The sequence below is a fragment of the Dipodomys merriami genome, unplaced genomic scaffold, assembly GCF_024711535.1.
Source record: "Dipodomys merriami isolate MVZ:Mamm:240054 unplaced genomic scaffold, mDipMer1.0.p SCAF_14, whole genome shotgun sequence".
NCBI classification, from domain to species: Eukaryota; Metazoa; Chordata; class Mammalia; order Rodentia; family Heteromyidae; genus Dipodomys; species Dipodomys merriami.
Window position 1 is genome coordinate 36,497,675 of NW_027202715.1, and position 25,254 is coordinate 36,522,928.

At 40.7% G+C, this 25,254-nt stretch overlaps 1 protein-coding gene across 5 annotated transcripts in view; it reads right to left on the bottom strand.

Annotated features, from left to right (window-relative positions):
- Myof (myoferlin) overlaps positions 1-25,254 on the bottom strand; it is a 134,126-nt gene that overhangs the window by 58,180 nt on the left and 50,692 nt on the right. For 4 of the 5 annotated variants that reach the window (XM_070021218.1, XM_070021215.1, XM_070021216.1 and 1 more), the window contains exons 13-25: positions 24,643-24,746; positions 23,523-23,591; positions 23,377-23,420; positions 22,402-22,484; positions 19,453-19,491; positions 18,710-18,834; positions 16,748-16,864; positions 10,731-10,908; positions 9,288-9,412; positions 8,505-8,611; positions 4,714-4,906; positions 4,282-4,437; positions 2,275-2,406 (exon numbers count right to left, since the gene is read on the bottom strand). In XM_070021218.1, the coding sequence (XP_069877319.1) occupies positions 2,275-2,406; positions 4,282-4,437; positions 4,714-4,906; positions 8,505-8,611; positions 9,288-9,412; positions 10,731-10,908; positions 16,748-16,864; positions 18,710-18,834; positions 19,453-19,491; positions 22,402-22,484; positions 23,377-23,420; positions 23,523-23,591; positions 24,643-24,746 (1,472 nt within the window). The remainder of the gene's footprint in view (positions 1-2,274; positions 2,407-4,281; positions 4,438-4,713; positions 4,907-8,504; positions 8,612-9,287; positions 9,413-10,730; positions 10,909-16,747; positions 16,865-18,709; positions 18,835-19,452; positions 19,492-22,401; positions 22,485-23,376; positions 23,421-23,522; positions 23,592-24,642; positions 24,747-25,254) is intronic. The other variant, XM_070021219.1, reaches the window with a different exon arrangement.

Sequence of the window (25,254 nt, forward strand, 5' to 3'; positions counted from 1 at the left end):
CTTATAAAAGCCATAGGGAAGTTTTTGGCTGATGAGCAGGGAGGAAATTTGAGCAGGGGTCTGATGGGGACATCAGGAGAAGAAGCACAGTAGTGTAGTTTAAGATTGGCTCTGAGCCTGGAGGGAAGATGGCTTTAGGAACAAGCCAAAGGTTCCATGAGACTTGTGTTCATATGACAATGACACAAACAGGGGAAGAAGCTGTGCTTCTGCTTGAAAAATCACAATGGCTCTAGCAAAATCAAAGCAAGGACCTCAGCACGAACAAGAGAGAATCACCAACAGTAAAGGTGGGAACCTTTACTGGCCTTAGCCAGTAGCAATAGGCACAGTAGTAAGAAAAAACTATTCATCAATAAACATTTGCCAAGCACCTCAAGGACATCTAGACATTTTTCAGAGAACCATGTTCTGTAATTTGCACATAGAGGCAAGAACCAGTGACATTTTCATTATAATTATTAACAGGCCAGTTCTGGTCTTCACATGCTGTTAGGACCTAGATAAGCTAAGGAGTAATATAACGACTGAAATGGGAAGACCATCTCCAAATGAGTGAAACTTTAGCTCAGCTCTATTCAGAGAAGTATCTGGCAATGGGAAAGGGTAGAAGGGAGCCCTGGGCCAGTTGATCGTTGCTCAACACTAGTTCCTTCAGACTTAGTTCCAGCCATAGAGCTGGAGGGTAGATGGAAGCCTCCTCCCATTGCTTCTCTCCATACTGCCCACATGGCTAGACAACATCTTTCACTTAGGACCTCCTTCATGACCTTTTCACTTAATTCCAATAGCACTTCCAAGCCTGAGCCAGAAAGACTTATGTGTCTCCCAATGCATTCCACTGTTGATTAAAGTGGTCCACAGATATCCATGGCTACCCATGCTGGAATAATCATCTCTGCTCCCAATCCCTAGCTTAGCTACAGTGTCAGAATCTCTAGATAGCTCTAAGCATCAATTGGTTTAACAACAGACACCGTTTTACGGTCATTGTAGTAGACTGTGAGGTTCGTGAGGATAAAGTCTAGCTTCTTCATCATTTTCAAGATATGACCCAGTGCTTATAAAGCCAATGTTCCTTAACAACATGGATGGGGTGTTATAAATTCCACCATCATTTAGTTATGTAATAAATATTTATATAGAACCACTATATGACAGGTATGCTCCATAAGCAAAAGATAATAATAAAATATGGTCCTGTTTTTTCTTGCTCAGTAAGCAGATCAGAACTAGAATCTCTAAGCCAGTTGTCAGGTATGGTTATGGGGAGTAGGAATACATTTATAGATTAGCTAGACTGAAGGCAGTTTTCTCTTTATTTGAGCACTAAGCCCATCTATAGATTGACAGTTCATCTGAAAATTGTCAGGGGAGATCGACCAAATAAGTCTAACAAATTTAAATCAATAAACACTTTGAGTAAAAAAAAAGTGCATGAAGAAATAAAACCAACTCTCTTTTAGATGTAAAAGTTTGTAGAAATAGTTTTTACTATAAGGAGACTTTTGATTAACTAGATGGGTTTAAAACTCTTATGGATTTTTTACAAATTACCTTGATGTTATTGAAATATTCAGGTCGCATTTTCTTAGTCATTGGGCAAATCCATTTAACTAAGTGAGTTTAAATCTCTGGTGGGGATTTTACAAATTACCTTGATTGTTGTTGAAGTATTCTTGTAATATGTTCTTTGCACTTGGGCAAATCCTCTAATTGGGGAATGGGATTTCTGGTGTTTAAATTCCCCCACCCCAAATAGTCTCTCAGGATCTAAACATTTCAAGAGTCTACTTTCCTAAGTTGTGTGTGTGTGTGTGTGTGTGTGTGTGTGTGTGTGTGTGTGTGTGTGTGTGTGTGTGTGTGTGTGTGTGTGTGTGTGTGTGGTGTGTTGTGTGGTGTGTGTGTGTTTTCTACTTAACATATCTCATCAACTGGCACCAATATGGCAGACAAGGTTACTGAGTTCCAGTGCCAGGAGCAACCATTTTCTGTTTTGTTGGCTGAGGTTACATCTTGAAATTGTCACAGAATCAGAGTTTTAAGGTTGCCAAATGTTGAGAGGATTCTATCCTGTCTCTTGGATGACAGCTATGATGGTCTTTGGTATATATGTGTTTTCCCTAAGGATGAGAAGAAAACCTTGGGGTTTAAGGGTGTGGCTCAGTTGGTAAATCACTTAGCCAATGAGCAAAAGCATCAGGTACCAAGTTGGAGTCCAGAACAAGTTCTCCCCCACCAAAGAGGTAAGGATAGAGATGTCCTTAAATATACCATTTCAGCAAAGACTGAGAATGTTCCTTCTGCAAAGCTATTGAATTTCTTCTCAACAGCACTTAAGCCCAGCCAGATGTTCACTCGCAATTCCACAGGCACTTTGGTCCCATTGTTTTTCTCCTGTGGATACTGTAGAATGAATGATAACATGTTAACCTTAAATGGGGCACCACATGGACTGTAACATTTAGTTAAAGCCACAAGCAGACTGAGCATCAACCATTGCTTTTGGAAGTCTATGTTTGCTTTAGTTAATATATGTCCAAATTATCCTGCAGCAAAGATGGCAATAATAATTAAAGCAATTGATCTCAAAGTGTGACCAAAGATTCCTGTGACCTTTCCAGGTTTACAAGATCTAAACAATTTTCCTAGTAACACTAATGTGGTATTTTTCTTCCTCAGTGTACTGACATTTGCAATGGTGGTGTGGAAGCAATGGTGGATAAAATTCCTGACTTTGCAGCAGGAATGAAAGCAGTGACACCAGACTTGATGGATTTCTATTAGAGCAAATATTGAGAGTTATAGTCTGTATAAGCAAATCTCTCTGGGGTCTTCAATAACTTTCAAAAAATTATAAAGAAGTCTCAAGATCAAAACACCCACTGAAGTCAGGTGCCTGTAGCTCACATCTCAGGTGGCTGAGATCTGAGGATTGAGATTCAAAGCCATCCCAGGCAGAAAAGACTCTTATATCCAATTAACCACCAAAAAAGCCAAAAGTGGGGCTGTACCTTAAATGGTAGAGCACTAGTCTTGAGCCAACAACAACAACAACAAAAAACAAACTCAGTGGCAGTATTTAGGCCTTGAGTTCAAGCCCCATAACTGGCAAAAACAAAACAAAACATAAAAACACCCCCTACATCTCCCTCACCACCCCCCACCAAACAAATCAAAAACATTGAATTAAGTGGCTTCTTAAACTGGATAATGAGTATTAACAAAACCAACACATACAAAAAATAATTCCTTAAAAGCATTTTGCTGTTCATCTACTGACTTATGAAAACCTAACAGGGTTTATCCTTCTGTCTTTCCGCCCACCTCCCAGGAAGGTTTATTTTTAATCAGTTTGCCTCCACCTGCTGTTGAGGTCAATTAAAATTATGGTTCTATCTTAAGCAAGATTTATTCTGCAAGGAACACTTGAGAAGAGATAATCACTCTGATTCTATTTATATGCTCCTGATTAAAAAGCAATGTGATTACTTATTAAAAGTTAGCAGATGATTCCTTGTTTTAAGCTAACACATTCCCTCAACTTAGATTTTTCTTTTGCCTTTTAAAATACATTTAAAAACTTTTTGGCATTTCTCCTTCTCTCTCCATTCCAAAGCACTCCATTTAGGGGTTAGCAGGGGGAAAGATGTCAAAACATATACAAGAAAACATTCTGATACCTAGGTTTCCAGCCCCAGACCCTACTCTGGTTCTTCAAGTATACACCCTGAGCGGGATCTTGGGATAAGGTTACCGGTCTTATGAAGCTTGCAGAGAATGTGCAAAATATTGGATGCACATACAGCCTGCATCTTCTTGGAAGAAAGAACAAGTGACTTCCATCAGGCACTTAAGGGAGTTCATTGCCAAAAAATGTTCAGAATCTCTTTCCTAAAGTAGAATTGTCCAAGCTTCCAATTTGAGAATTTTGTTGAAGCAACAGATTGTATAGATGACCCATGCGACCTTCTCTTTTCCCAAAAAGGCTCATCGGACTCAAGGGAAGAAAAACACTGCTTTACATGAAATATTCCAGAAAACAAAGCATTTCCAATGTGATAACATTAAGGTTGCAAAGACACCTAGTCAGGTGTCTGATTCAATGTTAGCTGACATCAGATCACTGCTTAAAAAATTACATCCCTAGAAGAAGGGACCCTAGCATTGGTCACAATGACCTGAGTCATAGATTAGGTAGCAAATTTTAAAGCAACCCCTCACCCAGAACATACATTTTGCCTTTAAGTATTTCACATTACAAAGTGAAGGCACACATACCTTCAGGAGGATGGTTTGGGTTTTCCCACAGTATTTTCCAGATGCATTTTCTCCACTGGTGGAGTATAAAACCTGATGTGCAGGAATTCGGGCATAGGCCAGTCTTTTCTCCCCTCGAATCATCCAGATGATAATGTCGGGCATGCTGTTCTGTGGCTGGGTTTGTGAGTTGGATGGGAAAGGAAGCAAACTTAAGATTTAGTTTAAGTGCAATGGGACTGGAGGTGTTATATGCTAGTCACTCAGGGCTTCTCTTTGCAAGGAAATGTTTTGATAAGGGTTTTGTCCCACAGACTCTAGCCTCCTGTCTTCTGGGGCCACAGTGTGAGCATGCAGGGCTGGATGACAGGGGCAAAAGGGAAAAGAGGGAGGCAGAAACTCCATCCATCACCCTCATTCCATGCCAGGTGGCCTTAAGTGTAAAAGTCCTACCTCTTCAGTCAATTGCATTAACTTATCGAGCCAGTCTTCAATTTCTAACAAGGTAGACTTCACATCCGTGGCTTCAGACCTCATTCTCACAGCTGCCCCGTGTATCTGGGAGAGGTATCTGGTCCTCAACTTTCGGATCTGAGTATCAAGAACTGTCACATTAGATTTGCCTTCTGTGACAGGTAAGGTGTATCTAACAAAAAGGAAAAGAAAAGAAAAAGAAGCAAAGAATTTGAAGGATCACTTTCTAGATACAGTGGCTAGATGGGCAGAAATGTCAGATAAATTCTCCCTTGTATAACCAATGTATGCTAATGGAAAATATGCTTCAAAACTCTCTTCTGTTAGCAAGAATCACAAACAGCATATGCTTGCAGATTCTTCATTTAGTTGATAAAGTCATCAGTCTCCTACCAGATTCTATATGGATTGCCTGGCTGAAGCTGCCATTGAATCTCTCTGGGCTTGGCAGGGCAGAAACTACGATTAAAATACCAAAGCAAATCCTTCGGTTTGACCTGAGAGCCATGCAGTCACTGGGAAGAAAATGGAAATAGCAGCAGCTTAGAGATACTGGCCCACGGGAAGGTTGAGGAGGAGGGTAAATTAAAGACCATGAACCTTGAGAACCATGAACCTTGAGGTAGTTGATAGGTGGGCCTCAGGAGGCCTGTGGATCCCTGGAATTTATAAAGATAGAAAGTGTGGGGACTGGGAAGGTGGCTCAGTGGAAGAGCGCTTGCCTTGCATGCCTGAGGCCCTGGGTTCGATTCCTCAGCACCACATAAGCAGCAAGAAAAAAGCCGCAAGTGGCGCTGTGGCTCAAGTGGTAGAGCGCTAGTCTTGAGCTGAAGAGCTGAGGGACAGCGCCCAGGCCGAGTTCAAGCCCCACGACCAGACCCCCCACACACAAAAAAGAAAGTGTGTGTGTGTGTGTATGTCTAGACACACACAAACACCCATTTATATCAAGGTGCAGAGTGATAAACTGGTGCTATGGACCTATCTGCTTTGGTATGAATTGTGACTATGATTTATTAGTTCTGTGGTATGGGCCAATTACTCTTTTGTTTTTCCATGTTCCAATGTGGGACAATAACATCCAACCTTTTAAGGTTGTGAAAAGCAATTTATTTTATTTTATTTATTTATTTTTTAATATTTTAAATTATTTTTTATTGTGAAAATACTGTACAGAGGGGTTACAATTACATGGGCAAGATAATGAGTACATTTCTTTTCTTTTTTTTTTTTTCGGTCAGTTGTGGGGCCTGAACTCTGGGCCTGGGCACTATCCCTCAGCTCTTCAGCTCAAGGCTAGTGCTCTACCACTTGAGCCACAGCACCACTTCCGGCTTTTTTCTTTTTGTTTATGTGGTGCTGAGGAATCAAACCCAGGGCCTCATGCATTCAAGGCAAGCACACTACCACTGAGCCACCTCCCCAGCCCAATGAGTACATTTCTTAACAAACAGTGTAGCCTCCTCCTTTGTTTCCCCTTCCCATCCCATCTTCACCCCAACCCTCCTCCCCCCCACCAAAGTTATAAAGTTCGTTTTTGACATAATGACTTGTACATCTCATTGTTACAATGGGTCCACCTGTATCCCTATTTAAGTAATTCACATTTAAAACAACGCTAACTGCATAGTAAATACATCATCATTGTCCCATCAGCTTCTCAGAGGGGCCTGTGAGCTCCACAATGGAGTAAGGAACATTTGTGAAGGCCAAATCTCCACTCAGAATGAGACTCAAGAAATCTAAGGACAGGACATCAAAGAATTAACAGAGAATGACTGACATGGGGCTCAAATTAGCTTTCCTTCTTACTGTCCTAGCTGGTAGAACCACAAGGTGAGGCTGTTACCATTTCCAGTAATCTAATCACATTGGCCCCACCTAGAAATTCCACTCATTTGATTTTCACCCAGCTCCTTAAATGAAGGAAATCCTAGCATGGTTTCCCTCAAACATTGAATTTCCTGTTATATGAAGTTAAAAGAAAATCATATTTGATTCTCTAAAAAACAGCTCATATCAGAGAAGTATACAGAAAAGTTTTATTTTGTTTTGTTTTTGCTCAGCAAATTCTAAATTTTCTATATGAAAGTTATTACTAAACTTTTCCATTTGATTTCATTAATAGTTATGGCAATGTCCAGTTAACACCCTGAACAAATAGATATAAGAGCTGGTAGTTCAATAGCCACAATTGATAGCTTTGGTAGCTGGGTCTTGGTAGCTTACATCTGTAATCTTAGCTACTTAGGAAACTGAGATCTGAGGAGCAAGGTTCAAAGACAGCCCAGGCAGTAAAGTCCATAAAATTCTCATTTCCAATTAACCACCAAAAGGCCAGAAACAGAGCTGTGGCTCAAGTGGTAGAGAGCCAGCCTTGAGTAATAAAGCTAAAAGACAGCTCCCAGGCTCTGAGTTTAAGCCCCTGTATATGAACACACACACACACACACACACACACACACACACACACACACACACACACACACACACACACATCTCTTGATAAATATTGATTTTGAGGTAGAGGGCAGGAAAGAGGCTGAGTTGGTAAACCCAACAACTCCTTGGACCTCTGTTTTCTCATATGAAAGACAGAGACCAAGAAATGACCTCTACCCCCATCTCTCCCCCAACACCCTCCTGTACCCAGCTCTAAAGGTCTCTGGATGTGGAGGAGTTCCCTGGTGGTACTGATTTCAGCAACTTTCCAATGACCTGGCTAGACCACCAGAAGACCCAATAAGTCAGGATGACTGAAAGCCTGAACCTAGTGGGAGAAAAATGTCCTCTTCTCATGGAAAGCACCCATATGCTTTTCTTTCAGAACTTCCCTGCCCATGGCTTTATTACTCAATATTCAAAATGAACTTGAAATGACTGACTTCCTCCTTTCAACTTCCAAGTGTCAAAAGATTTTATGAGCTGCTTCCCCCAAGTCACAGCTATACAAGGTCATCTGGCTCAACTCATATTTACTGGTTTTGTCCACCAAGGTTTGGCCATGGTGTTCATTAGGCACTCAGTAAAAAGCACAAGTCAGAAGGCTGCTTCTCAAAACATGTTAACCTATTAGATGTTCTGAGTGGTAGAACTGATGCTCTGACTCAGGCACCCCTGTTTGTGGGAGCCAGGATTAGCCTTCTTCAGTGCAGTTAGGCATCCCTGGACAATGGGCATTAAGGCCTGCTTCCTCCTCCCTCCCCCCCCCCCACCCCACCCCCCCCCCCCCCCCCCCCCCGCCGGAGGTTGCCCTGGGATGTACTTCCTGGAGTAGGGCTTGGGCATCCTAAGGCTACTTTAGAATTGGCAGCAAATCAGAGTGGAGCTTTTCCTGGTGGTGACTCAGAGACTCCTCCTGGTGAGAGCCTTTTAATAACCCTGAATAGTTCAAATGTGTTTTTCAGATAAATACTTCAGGCTCTCAACACTCTAAAAGCTCTTAAAACTATAGAATTTCAGGAAGGAGGACATGGCTGGAATGTTGAGATAAAAACTAAGGTCGTGCTGGGTGCCAGTGACTTATGCTTGTAGTCCTAGCTACTCAGGAGGCTGAGATCTGAGGATCATGGTTCAAAGCCAACCCGGGCAGGAAAGTCCATGAGATTCTTATCTCCAATTGACCACCAGAAAACTGGAAATGGTGCTGTGTGGCTTAAAGGGGTAGAGCTCTAAGTTTGAGCAAAAGAGCTCAGGGACAGCATCCAAGCCCTGAGTTCAGGCCCCATGACCAAATAAATAAATAAGCAAATAAATAATAGCCACAATACCTTGTATCTTCTATAACTGCATCTATCAGCTTCAACCACAGCTCAGCCAACTGGTTTGCAGGAATTTTGCCTTGGATCCCTGATTTTAGAGCTTCTATATTGGATTGCTGAAACATTTGGAGAAAAAGGCAACAATTGATCATGGTGCTTTATGCCATTATGCCCAGCAAGGGCTTTACTTTTATTTTTAAAGAGTAGAGTTCCATATTGCTATTAAAATGAGCCACTCATCAACCACAAATTGTGGCAGAAACAGTGGGTCCCTGCTTCCTCCAGGCCCTCGCTTTTACATTCTCCTCTCTTCCACAGTAAGAAAATATTTCTCTGAGCATCTGCTTGCCCAGGCATATGGCTGAATTCCCCAACTTCCTTGTGATTAGATGTAGCTGCATGATGGGCTTCTGACCAATGGGAAGTAAGCAGAAATTAAGCAGGTTTCTTTGGGGCCTGTTTCAGGGAGGGAAAAAAAAATCCTGTCTCATCTTCACCCTTCTTTTTCTTTCATTTAGACTAGAGTGGGGGATGTTGTGGTGAGTGACCACTACCAGGTAGACAGAGGTAACTCCTTTTGATGTCCGAGCAACAAGGAAGAAAGAGCCTGTATTCCCAGTACCACAGAACTTCCATACATGCTTTGGACTATCTACCTCAACTGTTAAAACCATTTCTCTTATCTGAATGCCCATTGTATTTGGAGTTCCTGGGTCACAATAGCCTAGTCTGCTATCCTAACTGCTACGTTCATTTACTCAGGAGTAAAGGAAATGGAGGAAAGAAACTTACCAGCCGTTCTACCATGACTAAGAGCATGTTCACTGCATCCAGGCGATGACTAATATCCTCCCAGTAGGAAGTCAGGGTGACCACCGGCTTTGTATGAGCCCAGGGTAAGTAGTAATAGTAGTTCCCTGCCATGGGACATTGGGAATCAGTAAATGCCGGACACTTCAGGTAAAGAATATATTTATTACAGGTGTGTTGACTGTGCTCCTGCTTAATCTGTATGCTTGGGGAATGGTCTCGATAGTCTGGTTGTTTTGGGAGCGGCTGGGGATCAAACCTAGGTTCTTATACATACTAAGAATGTGCTCTGACACCAAGTTATACTCCTAGCCTTAGGCTGGCAATATACTTATTTATTTGTTGGTTTGTTTTTTGCTGGTTCTGGGGCTTAAACTCAACGCCTGGGCACTGTCCCTGAGTCTTCTTTTGCTCAAGACTAGCCCTATACCACTTGAACCAAACTCCACTTTCAGCTTTTTGGTAGTTTATTTTTTGAGAGAAGAGTCTCACTGACTATCTTGCCTGGGCTGAGTCACCAGTGCTTGGCTTGGTTATTTAATTCAGTTAAGCAACAGAAAAATAGAAGGTTCTTTTTTATTTACCTCTTGAAAAATCTCTCTAAAATACCCTTAGTAAACAGAGCACTAGAATTTCAGGAAAGGCATCTAAACATCACTGATGATTATATAACTTGCCAGACAAAAGTACAGAGGGCACCTGAGATTAGACCGAATATTAAATAGTTTGCTCCTGAAGAAATGTTATTTTAAATACTTTTTTTTTTTTACTTTTTTTCTTTTCTTTTCTTTTCTTTTTCTGGTCATGGGGCTTGAACTCTGGGCCTGAGCTCTTCAGCATAGGGTGAGCACTCTACCCCTTGAGCCATAGCTCCACTTCCGATTTTCTGGTGGTTAATTGGAGATAAAAGTCTCATGGACTTTCCTTTCCTTCCCGGGCTGGCTTTGAATCATGATCCTCAGATCTCAGCCTCCTGAACCCAGCTAATTAAATACTTTTGTTGTTCCTATTCTTTGTTAGCCTTAGCAGCTTGCAAGGAGTTTGAGACCCTCTTAGAATCTCAATGTGTTTAAGAATAGTTGATATTTCCCTGGGCACTTTGCGTTTTAATACTGCTTATACAAAAATGAGAATAAAGTTACATCAATCATGGTGGAGTATTTGGTCAACATTCCTTTTTTTTCTTCTCTATGTTTTTAATCATTTATTGTTACTTCTCTTAGAGTGTTCTCATACTTTGCTTTCTATTATAATTAACAGTCATTCCTCAGTATCCATGGGAGGTTGGGTCCAGAAACCTTACAGGTGATCAAATCTCTTACATAAAGAATCTATACACATCCTTCCATGTGCTTTAAATCATCAGGTCCTGGGAGGACCCCACTATAAACACTCACAGGAGACAAAGCTTACAGTTAATCTTACCATCAAATACAGCACGGCTATACTGAGTTGTGGATGCCAAAGGCTTACATGTTGCATCAAACTTGTTGCCATAGTTCCCAATGCTGACTTCAAACTGAATGGCCTCACCAACATCTTGCAACATGGTGGCTGAATGAAACACAGCAGACAGGCTGTACTTCCGCCTTCGCTGGTATTTCTAAAGTATGAAGAGGGTGGACATACGTTCAGTAAAATTCTTGTTGCCCTTATTTACATCTAACAGATGTAACTCTGTGTGTGTGTGTGTGGCTTGAACTCAGGATCTCTCACTCTTATTGGTTAGGATTACAAATGTGAGCCAGCAGCGCCTACCTTAGATGTAATTCTAAACCAAATTAATTAGTGCTGAATGAAACGTCAGTGGAGAATGCCAATGAGTTCAGCAGTTCCCCTTGTACTGATACAAATGGACAAAGATAGAAGTCTTTGGGATGCCCATTCTATTCACTGAAATAGATAGAGAGGAGAAAATGAAAAGAATACAAATGTCTGCAGGCCACTGGTTAAACAAATTATGTTACAGTCACAAAATAAAGTCAGAGTTAAGACTAGTAGCTTAACTGGTAGAGTGCTTTGTAAGTAGCCCTAGGTTTGAGCCCCACTATAGAAAAAAAGAATATATGAAGTATTGAGGGAGGGTATTTGGAAAAAAGATTCACCAACAGAAGAGGGGAAATAACTACTCAATTTTCTGAGTCCACTGAGGTTCTCCAGGAACTTGGAATGACAACAAAATGAGCTTCAGTGTAATCCAGGAAGCACACTACAGGTAGCAGCCAGCAGAGATTTATTTAGCACAGAAAGACAGAGCAGGGTGCATCACTTTACAAGGAATCAGAAGGTGGAAGCTGAGTCTCAATAGGTAGTCTTTGTCTAAGATATTTGTGTTTTATAACTGCAAGATTTTCTTTTTTTTTTTTTCTGCTTATGTGGTGCTGAGGAATCGAACCCAGGGCCTCAGGCATGCAAGGCAAGCACTCTACCACTGAGCCACCTTCCCAGCCCCTGTGTTTTATAACTGGAATGGACAGGATTCTATTTCAGAGCTGGTCACCTGGATGTATAGGATAGTATCAAAACATGGACAATTGCTATCACTCAATCCTGGACACAGAAAGTCTAGGTTAGCTTTATGTCAAAGGGTCTTGTGATATGGGTATCTTTCTTTCTTTCTTTCTTTCTTTTTTTTTGATTGGTCTTGGGTTTTTTGTTTGTTTGTTTGTTTGTTTGTTTTTGTCGGTCGTGGGGCTTGAACTCTGGGCCTGGGCACTGTCCCTCAGCTCTTCAGCTCAAGGCGAGCGCTCTACCACTTGAGCTACAGCGCCACTTCCGGTTTTCTGGTGGTTTATTGGAGATAGGAGTCTCACGGTCTCTCCTGCCCGGGCTGGCTTTGAACCGAGATCCTCAGATCTCAGCCTCCTGAGTAGCTAGGATTACAGGCGTGAGCCACCAGCGCCTGGCTTGGTCTTGGGTTTTGAATTCAGGGCCTGCACCTCTTTGTACTCAAGGCTAGTGCTCTACCACTTGAGCCACAGTGCAAATTCTGCCTTTTCTGAGTAGTTTACTGGAGATGAGTCTTATGGACTTTTCTGCCCAGGGTGGCTTTGGACCACGATCCTCAGATCTCAGCCTCCTGAGTAGCTAGGATTACAAGCACGAGCCACCAGCCCGGTTTGGATATCTGTTCTTTATCGTCCTTTTTAGGGTACTTTTCTTGGTCAGAGATTTATAAAAATAAAACAAAACAGATATTTTCTATTCTTGGATATAATTGTTCCTCTGGAGTCAGTACATCTCATTTAACAACTAAAAAAAGAAGGGAGAGTGATGGAAAGAATGTAGGTATACAGCTCATTCAATTCCTTACTGTTCCAGTGATATTTTTTCAGCCTTATTTCCTTATCTGTCTCAGCTCCTCAATTTAACTCAGATTTTAATAAATTTTCTAATTTACTTATCTCCTTTGAGGTTAGCCTGCCTCAAAAATTCCAAAAGGATAGATTTATACGTGTAGACATAGAAAAGGGGTATATTTTGTTTTTATTTTACTTTATTTTGCTGAGGCTTGAACCCAGGGCCTCACACATGCTAGGCAATCACTCTATCTCAGTGGTACATCCCTAGATCTCAAAAGTGAACTTACTTAAGGTGAGCTTATTAACTATATTTTTTAATATTGGCAATACACATGAAGGTCTGAAAGAATATACCTCAAATTGCTGATCCTTGCCTTCATGCCATGAACTTTATTCAATAAAATGAATCATAATTATGGGTGGGTCTTCCTGTTTGTATGGGGCAAGAATGTGGTCATAGATTTACAGAACTAAGCAAACAACCATTTCAAAATTTAAACAAAACTATGGAAAATACATATAATAAAATTGACAATTTTAGGTATACAGTTCAATGGCATTGACTCCATTCATATGGTTGTGCTGAGACTCTTTGCATCTTGAAAAATTGTTATTCTATACTCATTAACTTCCATTCCCTTCCAAATAGTGCCTGGAAACTATCATTCTACTATCTCTCTCCATGTGAGATCATTCTGGGAACTTCACATAAGGAGAATCACATAGTCTTTTCTTGGTGGGAAGAAGGGAAAAGAGGGCTTGAACTCAGCACCTGTGCACTGTACTTAAGCTTCAGTACTCAAGGCTAGGTCAACCACTTGAGCCCCAGCTTTACTTCTGGCTCTTTGGTGCTTAATTGAAGACAAGAGTCTCATAGGCTTTTCTGCCTAGGCTGGCTCTGAACCATAATCCTTAGATATTAGCCTCCTGAGTCACTAGACTTACAGGTGTGAGCCACCATTGCCCAATAATCATGCAGTCTTTATCCTTTTCTGTCTGGCTTAACTCTCTTAGGATGCCTTCAACAGCAGCTATATTCTAGCAAGTGTCAAAATTTCTTCCTTTTCATCAAATCCTATTCCATTGTATGAGAACACCTGATTTTGTTTATTCAGGCATCTATTGATAGACACGTGGACAGCTATGAATACTGCTCTGAACATGGAGGTCCATCAGAGTCTCTGCTTCTAATTCTTTTATGTTTTATACTCAGAAGTGGAACTGTTATACAATAGGGTAACTCTGGTTCCAATTTTAGAGGGACTGTTTTTAAGAACTTCTAATAGTGACCATAGCTGGTAGGTTTCTTTTTTTTTTTTTTTTTTTGGTCCGGTTGTGGGGCCTGAACTCTGGGCCTGGGCGCTGTCCCTCAGCTCTTCAGCTCAAGGCTAGCGCTCTACCACTTGAGTCACAGCGCCACTTCTGGCTTTTTTCTTTTTGCTTATGTGGTGCTGAGGAATCGAACCCAGGGCCTCGAGGATGCAAGGCAAGCGCTCTACCACTGAGCCACCTTCCCAGCCCCACTGGTAGGTTTCTAAAGGTGGAAAGAGAAAGAAACATACTATCATTATGAAGCCGCCATCTTGGTTCAAAGAACTTTCTTTATATTGCAGAACAGAACCTTCTAAGAAGGTTTCGTGGGAAATCTCTCTGAGCATCAATTTTTCAGGGAAATCTTTCTAAAGCATTGGTTTGCAGCCTTTGTTGCCCCATGAGCTACCTAGAGAGCTTTAACCTTGGGTACTGGATTTCAAAAGCTTCCCTAGAGCAAAAGGGAAGATAAGAGGAAGGAAAATGATGGAAGGGATGATTCTGATGAAGAAGCACTGGACACATAAATGGCCATGTTAATTAAAGCCCTCTGTACAACTATTTGAAGTTCAGAAAATTAAAAAACTAAAAAGCTTCCCTATCTCAGTATATTAACATGTTTTTTTTTCCCCCCAAGTGGGAGAGTTTGGGGGAATTTAAGCTATTTGTTAGGAGCACTGTTTAAAGTACTCACAGTTAGCCCTGCCCCCAACTTTCCACAGCCCAGGAATGTGGTAGACTGGAGGGTTTGAGCTTGATTGTATAAGAATAAAAAAAGCAGGAAGTTACTTGTATTAGTCAGAAATTACATATAGTATCCTTCTTTACAAACCACTTTAGAATGATACAAGAAAAAGATCTAAAAATAGGAAACATGATGAAGGTCCCGAGTTGGATCCCAGAGGAAAATGATCAGTGGTTAAGCCAGAGCCATTATTAAATCAGGGGGTAGAGGGTTCATAAGGAGGCTGGGGTTGGGGAAGTAAATGTTATCCAAGACTAGGTCCACTGGGTCCCAAAACTCCCAGCATGTTCTCATTTTCAGTTACCTACAAGGACCCTGACAGACCCTTACCCTGGAAAGCCTGAGCTCTGAAAAGAAATTTGGGTGTCTGGAGATCATGACACCCAGCAGAGTGGCACGTATTGTCAGCAAGTAGCTAAAGATAGAGCACCCTGTGCAATACTTTGCAAATCCAGACTTTGCAATTCCATGAGGAATACCCCTACCACCTCTTCCCGGGCCTCAGAGCCCAGACGTTCTGATTAGGGCAGCAAAGAAGTCTGAGAGTGCCAGCCATTTCTCACTTCCTCTTGGCCTCCAGGGCACAAAGAGGTGAATAATAAGTGAACAATAAGAACCATTTAGAAAAAAAAAAAAAACAGATCCTCAGCTTTGGTTCTGGTCCCCTCCCTTATTAGCCTTGGGGCAAAACTGCAGCAGCCAGTGAAAGTTAAAGAATATAAATTAGTCTATTGAGCACAGCAGGAAGTCTATTTGATCGTGTAGCCTACAGCTTCCACAGATCTCACCGATCTGGGCATTCTGTAGAAGAGGCAAGGTGGAGTTTCAGAGGTAACTTTGAGAAAGAAAGTGGTTTCTGTCAGCTGGATTCTGAAGTGGCTAACAGTGTTTCAAAGTAGGTGTGAGCACCAAGGCGTGGAACCTAAAGAAGAGGGACGGAAGCCAAGAAGGGAGACAGGAGCCAAAGAAAGTCTCTCAACTTGCCCACTTAGGTCTGTTTATTTAAGGTCTGCAGACAATTGGCCTAGCTTGTGGAAGAATGCAAGTGCTGCTGCAAGCAGGATTTATTGAGCCCTTAATGTGGGCCAGTCCAATAAGAGACCTCAAGGGAATGTTGAGTGTGCAGGAAGGAGAAAGCAAGTTCATACAATGCTCTTAGACACAAAAAGAAGAGGAAAGAGGAAGAGGGAGGACATAAAGAGCAGATCACAGGTAGGCAGGAAAAAAAAGTGGTCCTTCTATAGCAGGGCAGAGGCTAAGAAATCAGCAGGTGTTAGAATAATGGTGAGTTTATCCACATTTGACCCTCTCCTATCAGCCTGATTCCTTCTGTGGAAACACCAGGCAGACCCTGTTGTACCTCCTGTGTGGCAAGAACCTGTGGCCAGGTCCAGAGCAATGCCAGCTCTGCTCCAAGGAGATGAAGGAGCTCTTGGCTTCTTGGAGACCAAGTGGCTTTTCTGTGCCCTTATAAATAGTGAAGTCTGGCTGGGAGCTGGTGGCTCACACCTGTAATCCTAGCCACTCAGAAGGCTGAGAGCTGAAGATCAAGGTCTGAAGCCAGCCAGGACAGGAAAGTCCTTAGTACTCTTATCTCTAATTGGAGGTATGGCTCAAAGTGGTAGAATGCTAGCCTTCAGCAGAAAAGCTCAGGAACAGTGCCCAGGCCCTGAATTCAAGCCCCATGACCAATACAATAAAATAAATGGTAAATCCTGAAGTATAGCAGCTGTCTATGACCATGAAAATGACTAGTGGTGGTGCCTATATTTTTGAGTGGTAGTTCTTAGACCCCTATTCTCAGTTCATTCAGTTTGGAAGGATCTCTCTACTCTTGCCAGGTTTCAGTAGGGTACTAACATCTCAAAGGATGAAACAAGCCTTCTTACCCTCAGGGTGCTGCTGTGGATATATTAAGAGGCTGCACAAGTTACCTGCTATGAGGAAAGTCCTTTTCCAACTCTATCTCAGACCTTGAATGTTCCCTAAAGGTCTGTTGGCTCACACAATCCAGTACCAGCTATCCTACCTCCAATGCTCTCCAATACATTTTTCCACATCATGAGTTACACTCTAACATTTACCTCAACAATCAGCAAGTCATCATTTGAAATGGGCTCAAGCATCTTATCTGGTGGTGTCTTTTCAAGAAAAGTGCTTAATTCAACCAAGATCCTGCCTCTGTAGGCAACTCCTTCTCCCTGCAAGGCAAGAACATAGGGTTATTCCTTTAGGTATAGGCAATGTCAAAAAGAACTCTGCCTTCTGGTTGGGTTAATACTACCATATATATTTTTTATAGGTATCATATACCATATATATACATAAATGTGCACACACATACACACACATGTAGACCTTTCCAATGATCCTAACCTCCAAAATGAATCAGTTAGCAACTCTTGCAGCTGATTGCAGAACTTTAAATTTTTTTTATTATTATAAAGGTGATAGAGGGATTACAGTTACATAGGTCAGGTAAAGAGTACATTTCTTTTTTATTTTTCTTTTCTTTTTTTTCTTTTGGTCAGTCATTGGGCTTGAACTCTGGGCCTGGGAGCTGTCCCTTAGCTCTTCAGCTCAAGGCTAGCACTCTACCACTTGAGCCACAGTGCCACTTCCAGTTTTCTCATGATTAATTGGAGATAAGACTCTCATGGACTTTCCTTCTCAGTCTGGCTTTGAACCACGATCCTCAGATCTCAGCCTCCTGCATAGCTAGGATTACCAGCTACATTTCTTTTTTGACAACGTCACCCCTTCCCTCACTCTCTCCCAGTTTTTTCCCTCCCATCTCCACCCACAAGTTGTATAGTTCAATAGTCCAGTCAGTCTGTTGCTGCAATTTTCACCCTTTATCCCTCTGTTTCAGATCTTTAAAATTTGAAGGAAGAGCCTTTAGAAAGGATACCAAAGAGATCCTTCCAGATCCTGCTCAGGCAGACAGGGATCCTAGCTCTGACTGAGGACAGAGTTTTAAGAAGCCATGCCTAGCTGGGTGCCTGTGGCTCATGCCAATAATCCTAGCTATTCAGGAGGTGGAGATCTGAGGATCATCATTTGAAGCCAGCTCTGGCAGGAAAGTCTTATCTCCAATAAATGATTCAGAAAACACCAGAAGTGCAGCTGTGGCTCAAGTGGTAGAGCACTAGCTTTGAGTACAAAGAAGCTCAGGGACAGCTCCTGGGCTCTGAGTTCAAGGCCCAGGACTGGCAAAAAAAAAAAAAAAAGAAGAAGGGAGAGAGGGAGAGAAAGAAAGAGAGAGAGAGAGAGAAAGAAAGAAAGAAAAAGGAAGGAAGGAAGGAAGAAAGGAAGGAAGGAAGGAAGAAAAGCCATGTTCCGCATTTGCCAATGTGGACAGGTACAGGTTGGGAAGGGGACATGATGGGGCTCTAAGCTCCTTCTTCTTACTTCAGCAGACAAGCTCTACATTTATCTATATTAACTCAGCTCCTTATTTCCTCTTCTCAGAATAGAGAGGCCTCACCGGGCAAGGCAACCGGGCCAAGTCTCAGAGTAAGCAGGAAATAATGGAAGGTGTTCTGAGTCAGTGGAATATGAGGGTAAAGTGTGTGGGTACTCCGCCCACCACACCCAGCTGTTTTGTGTTAGCACAAAATCTTCTAAAGAGGAAGGGAGGCACCCCAATTCCACAACTGTCTTCTGGGCATTTCCCATCTCTGGGACCCTGTGTTCTCATTTATGACACAAAGGTTGTGGATCGGATCAGGTATAACAATATGTCTCTGAAGACGTATCACTGCCAATTATGAGGAATTCTTGGAGCTTGGCATTGAAAAGAATTCCAAAGCAGCACAGTATCAGTATTGATTGCTGAAGTGTAAAAGCAGATATCTCTAGGATCTTTTTCTATTCTGGCACTCAATAACTTGAGGAATCTGAGCTCTCTCCTTCGATGTTTGATCAGTCATATTGTGGATATCTATATGAAGAGGAAGGGGATGCTCCCTAAATATACTTACCTTGATAAAAAGGAATCACATTAACTAGTGCCTGATAGTAGCAATCTTAATTGACAAACTAACCTTTCCTGTGTTTAGGTCATCATAGGGGTCTGGGAATCCAGTGTACTCTCTGGGGCTTCCATAAAGGTTCAGATAACAAGGTCCAAATGTTGGGACAAAGCCCACCTCTGTTTCTCCTGTATTTACTGAGAGAAACACCATCATTAGATTTCAGGCTTTAAGCCTCCTATGGAAATTCTACAGAAATAAAATATTAGTTATTAGTTAACTGGATGAGATTAAGTTTGTTGTCCATTCTGTGAGTTAGTTGTATTAGTGAAAATTATAGGCACCTGCAGGACTTGCTGAATTTCATCTTATTATTATTGAATAGTAAATAAAACATTTGTAGTGGGTAGTTCAGGTAAACATATTCTTACAAAAAGAGAATGTTATTCAACTCAACAAATAATAAGATTTTCAACATAACCATCACAATTGATTTAATGCCCTCACATCTCTGAACATGAGCAATAACAAACACTGTTATATCTCACAAACAGTTATTGGGACTCAAGCCAAACGAGATTGTGTGAATCTAGCTGAAGACATAAACATATAAGCAAGTGCTGGTTAGCAAACAGACTCTAAGCACAACCACGCAGGACAGTCACACCATACTCACAACAACACTGTGACTCTAGTGAAACTACCTTTGGGACAACAAAATGTTAAAAGAACAGTCCTAAGGCAATCAGTGAATACATTCTTAGTAAGATGATAGTAGGTAGAAAGCTCTAGTAGCAAAATTGCAAAGCATGAACCTGTATACGATGCAGCCCCAGTTCCTGAAGATGAGAGATCTATGTAGTAAAAATGATTGGTTAAAACACAAGAGAAACATGGGCATTATAAAACACACACTATCAAGTTAATCAAATCCTGTGCCAGGTAAGCAGTTTAGCAACACCAGAAACGCCCCATATTTCACCCATGTCACATGATTGTTTTGAAATTAATGTAAATCTTACATATTAAGCCTTTGTGGCTTTGTGACAATCAGCACAACCACCACACATGAGTAACCCAAATTCATCAGCCCAAAGAACCAAGCGTGAAAAAAGCTGGCTTCCCACAGCAGAAGAGGCAGGTGACATAACCAACATCTCATGCTTTCAATAAAAAATGTATTGGTTTTATGGCTGAGTTGGGATCAAAGCCAGAAAATCCAAGTTAATATAGCCAAAAGCTGTATAAGAAAATACCTGTAGTCAATCATATATTATGTGACTCAAAACATGGTTTGTTTCTTTGGTTCCATTGTTATTTTGAGACCCTGCAATGGATATGCGGGGCAGATGACCTCCCAGGTCTGAAACTTATCCCTCCATCACAACTAAAATCTTATACCAATATTTCTTGAATAATTATCTATACATATTATGACTTCTACTAATAAATGGATTTTAGTTATTTTTACAGTGCTTTTATATAGTTACAGCATGCTTTTTAGTTCCTCTATTGGCTTCTTTCTTTCTTCCTTTCCTTTCTTTCATACTGGTAATGGGCTTTACTTGAACTCAGAGCCTCTAGCTTTTGCTTAGTTTCTTTGCTCAAGACTGCCACTCTACAAGCTACCAGTTTTTTGCTGGTTAATTGTAGGTAAGAGTCTAATGGACTTTTCTGCCCAGGTTGGCTTTGAACCAGGAGCCTCAAATGTCAGCCTCTTGAGTAGCGAGGACTGCAGGCTTAAACTACCAGCACCCAGCTCTTCTCCTGGTGCTTTCATCCAAAATGATTATATCTGTATTGCTTACTTGATAAGAAGAGTCTATAATCTATAAGACTCTTGTCCTTAACCTCCAACCTCTTCCTCCTTCCATTTCTAATCCCTATTTTCTGTGCTTTTGCTTTATATATTGTAATGAATGATGACATTTACACAATGCTCACAGCTTGGCCTATAGGTTTAATAACAATAGAAAACGGTGCTTACATCATAGCAACTACATAAATATTGTTCTCTGCAGAGAAAAAGAAAGGGTTGTGGTTATATTTCCTTTGTTATAGCCCCAGTATTATGTAATTCCTGTGACTCTCTATGCTGAATACTTGAAAGGACTCTTGCTTATCTTCTACAGTTTGCTTACAGTAGTATGCCTTTATATTCAATCACATTTTTTTTCTGATCACCTCTGTTTCTCCTGAGATTTATAATTGCCTTTCTTCCTAGTGTCTTGAAAGAGAAAATTGATTGTTTCACCACATCTGTAATATCTTATTCATGCTGTTGCTTAAATTAACACTACTTAAAAAATTAAAACTTACTAAGTCCTCTTAAGATGAAGATAAAGGAAACTTTAGTTTCTTTTTCCTCAAATTCTCCAGTTTTATTCAATATGTACAATCTGCTGAGTATCAGTAGCTCACGCCTCTAATCCTGGCTACTCAGGAAGCAGAAATCTCAGGCAGAAAAGTTTGTGCCTGGGCAGAAAAGTCCATGAGACTCTTATCTGCAATAGACCACCAAAAACCCAGAAATGGAGCTGTGGCTCAAGTGGTAGATCACAAGCCTTGAACAAGAAAGTTAAGGGACAGTATGTAGTCCCTGCATTCAAGCCTCAATACTGAAACACAAAAAAATACATTTCATCTGTTGGCAATTACAATAATTTTTGTTTGGGCAGTAAAAAAAACACACAGACACACACAAAACTACTGGTGTTAACACTAAATCATTTTACTTGTCTTCTTGTTTTTTTTTTTTTTTTTTGTGGGGGGGGTCCGGTCTTGGGGCCTGTACTCTGGGCCTGGGCGCTGTCCCTCAGCTCTTTAGCTCAAGGCTAGCACCCTACCACTTGAGCCACAGTGCCACTTCTGGCTTTTTTCTTGCTGCTTATGTGGTGCTGAGTAATCGAACCCAGGGCCTCAGGCATGCAAGGCAAGCGCTCTACCACTGAGCCACCTTCCCAGCCCTCACTTGTCTTCTTAATTTACTTCCTTTATTACTTACTACAGTTTGAGGCATATTCATCAAAACATAATGCCAGATACTGGTAAGGCAGTTCTCAAGTGTGGAAAATAACCCAAAGAAAAATGCATTAGAGCCGGGCACTGGTGGCCTGTAATCCTAGCTACTCAGGAGGCTGAGATCTGAAGATCACTGTTCAAAGCCAGCCAAGGCAGGAAAGTCTGTGAGACTCTTATCTCCAATAAACCACTAGAAAACCAGAAGTGGCATTGTAGCTCAAGCAGGAGAGTGCTCGCCTTGAGCTGAAGAGCTGAGGGACGGCGCCCAAGCCCAGAGTTCAAGCCCCACAACCATCAAAAAAAAAAAAAAAAAAGAAAGAAAGAAAGAAAGAAAGAAAAATGCATTGGTTATCAATGTCTGCTAGAGTAAAAACAAAAATACATGGGATCTCAGCTATATTCCATGGTTCACTGGCATCTGGCCTCCCTCATCCCTGACAAGGAATCAGCTGAGAAGCGACTTGTTATACTGGGATGGACTTCTATCAATGCCACTCTAAAATAACCAAAAATGTATTAGGAGGTTTGGATAGGAACAATAAAGCTAAAATCTCCAAATTTGGTTGTTTCTCTTACTTGTTATTCTTTTAGGCATCACCAAAACACTTGGAATGGTTTACTATGCTCATCAAATTTGCCTATTGAGAAACTCTATCTATTACCAGATGCCCCCTCCCCCCCAGTTTGTCCCTTCTCCAGAAGTTTTGCATCCTGTTTTGTACCAGATTTGCTGAGTGACTTACCTTCTACTTCCCCACCAGAGGCAGCAATTTTAGAGAGGTATAAATACGTTGTTCCAACAACATCATTTTTGGTAAGACGGTCCCTATGTTAAGGTTAAGGTTAAGGTCTCAGCTTATAAAGTCTTCATTTCAGTAATAATAATATACAATAAAATTTAAAATGATAACTATATAATATTGATCAATATATTGTATTCATAAAACAATAATAATTTCATGTAACTGTAACCCCTCTATACAGCATCTTTATAATAAAATAAAATGAATAATAATAATAATAAAGACAGAGTTGGAAATACCCCAGACCACAGAAATCATAAAGTGCAGTGGGCCTCAAGCTTCACTGTACTTAACAATCATTTGTAAACCCTCTACCTTCATCTTCCCTCCCACCTCCCACAAGCTTCTTAGTCAATAAACCTAGGTTAGGAACTACCCTTGAGGGTGGTTTAGAAATGCACTAGTCAGACAATTCATTTTGCAGTGACAAAACTGAAACATTATAGAAAGGTGGAGGGTTTTTCCTATGGCCACTTAATACCATTTTCAGAAAATGAAAACTTGAGGCACATGACATTATGAGTATACTATTATATGAAATAATTGTTTATATTTTATTATGTTCATACTAATTATTATAACAACAATTACAATGAGTTATCTAAGTGTTTAAAATAGGGAGAGAATTTCCCCTCCAATTCAAGTTTTGATTGAATACATAGTAAGTGTGAGTGCTTACTGAGTAATAAGTACTGTTTCTCCAGTGTAGTCACTTGCCTAAATCTTAGTATGTTGTAGGACAAATGTACTCATGCCCACTATAAGTAATATAGTACACATTCTGTGTATGTGAGTATGTGGAGAAGGAAACCCCAATATATCAAAAAGTAAGTTAATCCATCTAGCATAATGTCCACTACATCCAAATGCTCAATTCTTTAACATTGAGTTAGATACTTGTCTATTTCAACTCACCAGTCATATACTGTTAGTTTTATTTTTTCACACATGGAAGGAAACTGTTAAAATGAAACAACAAAAAAAGGAAATTATTTCTCCATTTATTCAGTAGCTACTAAAGCAAGCACTCTTACTTTTTCTGAAAGAAAAGGAAGTCAAACCTTGATCTGAAGATTGACCACTTGATTCCACACAGGGTTTGCATTTTTCTCAATTATATTTGTACACACCTGCAAATCACCAAAACAAAATTTTGGAGATTGGAAATTTCTAATTTCTAAAATTTTCATATATATATGTATATGGCTATGGTCATGGTTACGATATTAGTTATATGCTTAGTAATCAGGTTAAACTTTGTTCCTCCTTCCCTTCTTCTCTCCCTCCCTGTCTCCTTCCTTTTCCTTTTGGTGCTGGGGATATAATCTAGGGCCTTCCATATGCAAAGTATATTCTCTATCACTGAACTTTCACTCAGTCTTCAAATTTAATTTTTCTTGATAATGACTTGGTAAAATATGATGCCAATACTGGTCTTTGGCTCTTTCTATGCACTAAACATTTGTATTTATCCATGTCTTCACTAGTTTACAATTGCCAGCTGTCTAACATTAGATAAATATAACAAGGCAAAAGTTAAACTTTATTATTATACACTAATACACACACACACACACACACACACACACACACACACACACACACACACACTTTCACTTCTTATCACCTGCTCTATTTTCTGTATAGTTCTAAGCACAATCTGAAATGATTCACTTTCTGGTTTGCATGTGTTTTGTCTGTGGTGTGGTTTTAGTGTCTTTCCCACACGTTCATGAGTTGGAAACTCAGTCCCTAAATTTGTATGTTCATGGTATTTTGAGGTGACGTCTTTGGGAGGGAATTAGCCATAGATGAGGTCACCAGAGTGAGCGATGCTCCCATGAGGGCATGGAATGATCGCAGCTGCCTTGGGAATTTGCCTAAGGTTAAAACAATACTTGAACCTTGGAAATAATTTCAATAACACAGTCGTACTTTTCGCAATTCAAATCTTCCAAAAGATTTAATTTTCTAACGGGAGTCTCGCATGATTTCCACTTTAGAATAAGGCTGTGGAGAAACTTGGTGTGTTTGATTCAGATGAAATCTCTGTTCTCACATAACAGTCTGCTCACCAGGGGGCGATTTGAACAAAAAGCAAGCAGGAATTCACGCCATGGAAGGCTCAGCACTAGCAATATTTTCTCTAAGAGGCAAGCGTCCTTAGATCCCCGTGCAAACCTTTTTTCCAGCAAAGGCAACTTCAACAAAAGGGTCCACGAGGTTTTTCTTATCTGCAACACCACCAAATATCTCCTTCACTGTCTGCGAGAAAGCATCATCCACTGGAAGGGAACACGTCACACAGCAGACATTAAATTTAGTTCTCTTCAAAGAATGGACACAGTTTGCCAAAATTTAAAATGTTCTCCTACATGTGAGGAAAGGTGTACAAGAGTCATTCTAGAAATCCTCCAGAGAAATCCCATTTGAGAAACAAAGACAGCAACGTTCTAAAATCAACCACAGTATCTTGAAAAATAAGCCCATCAATTACTCTGTTGAAGAATGATTATTTATGGAAGAAGAAAGTAGAATTTTTTAAAATGCACACAGTCAAGGGAAGAGGCCACTTGGCATCCTCAGGGCCTGGTTCCAGTTTAGAAAGGTGTTTCAGGTCAAAAGGATACAGCCTAACCTGACTTTTAAAATGAATTCTAGAAAATGTAGCACTAGTATCAATAATACAGCTGTAACATGGAATCAAGCACAAACAGATCTCTCTGATTTAACAAACTCAAAAGTGGATAAAATCAAAGCAGTGTAGAAGTACTATGTGTAGTTTAATGCACT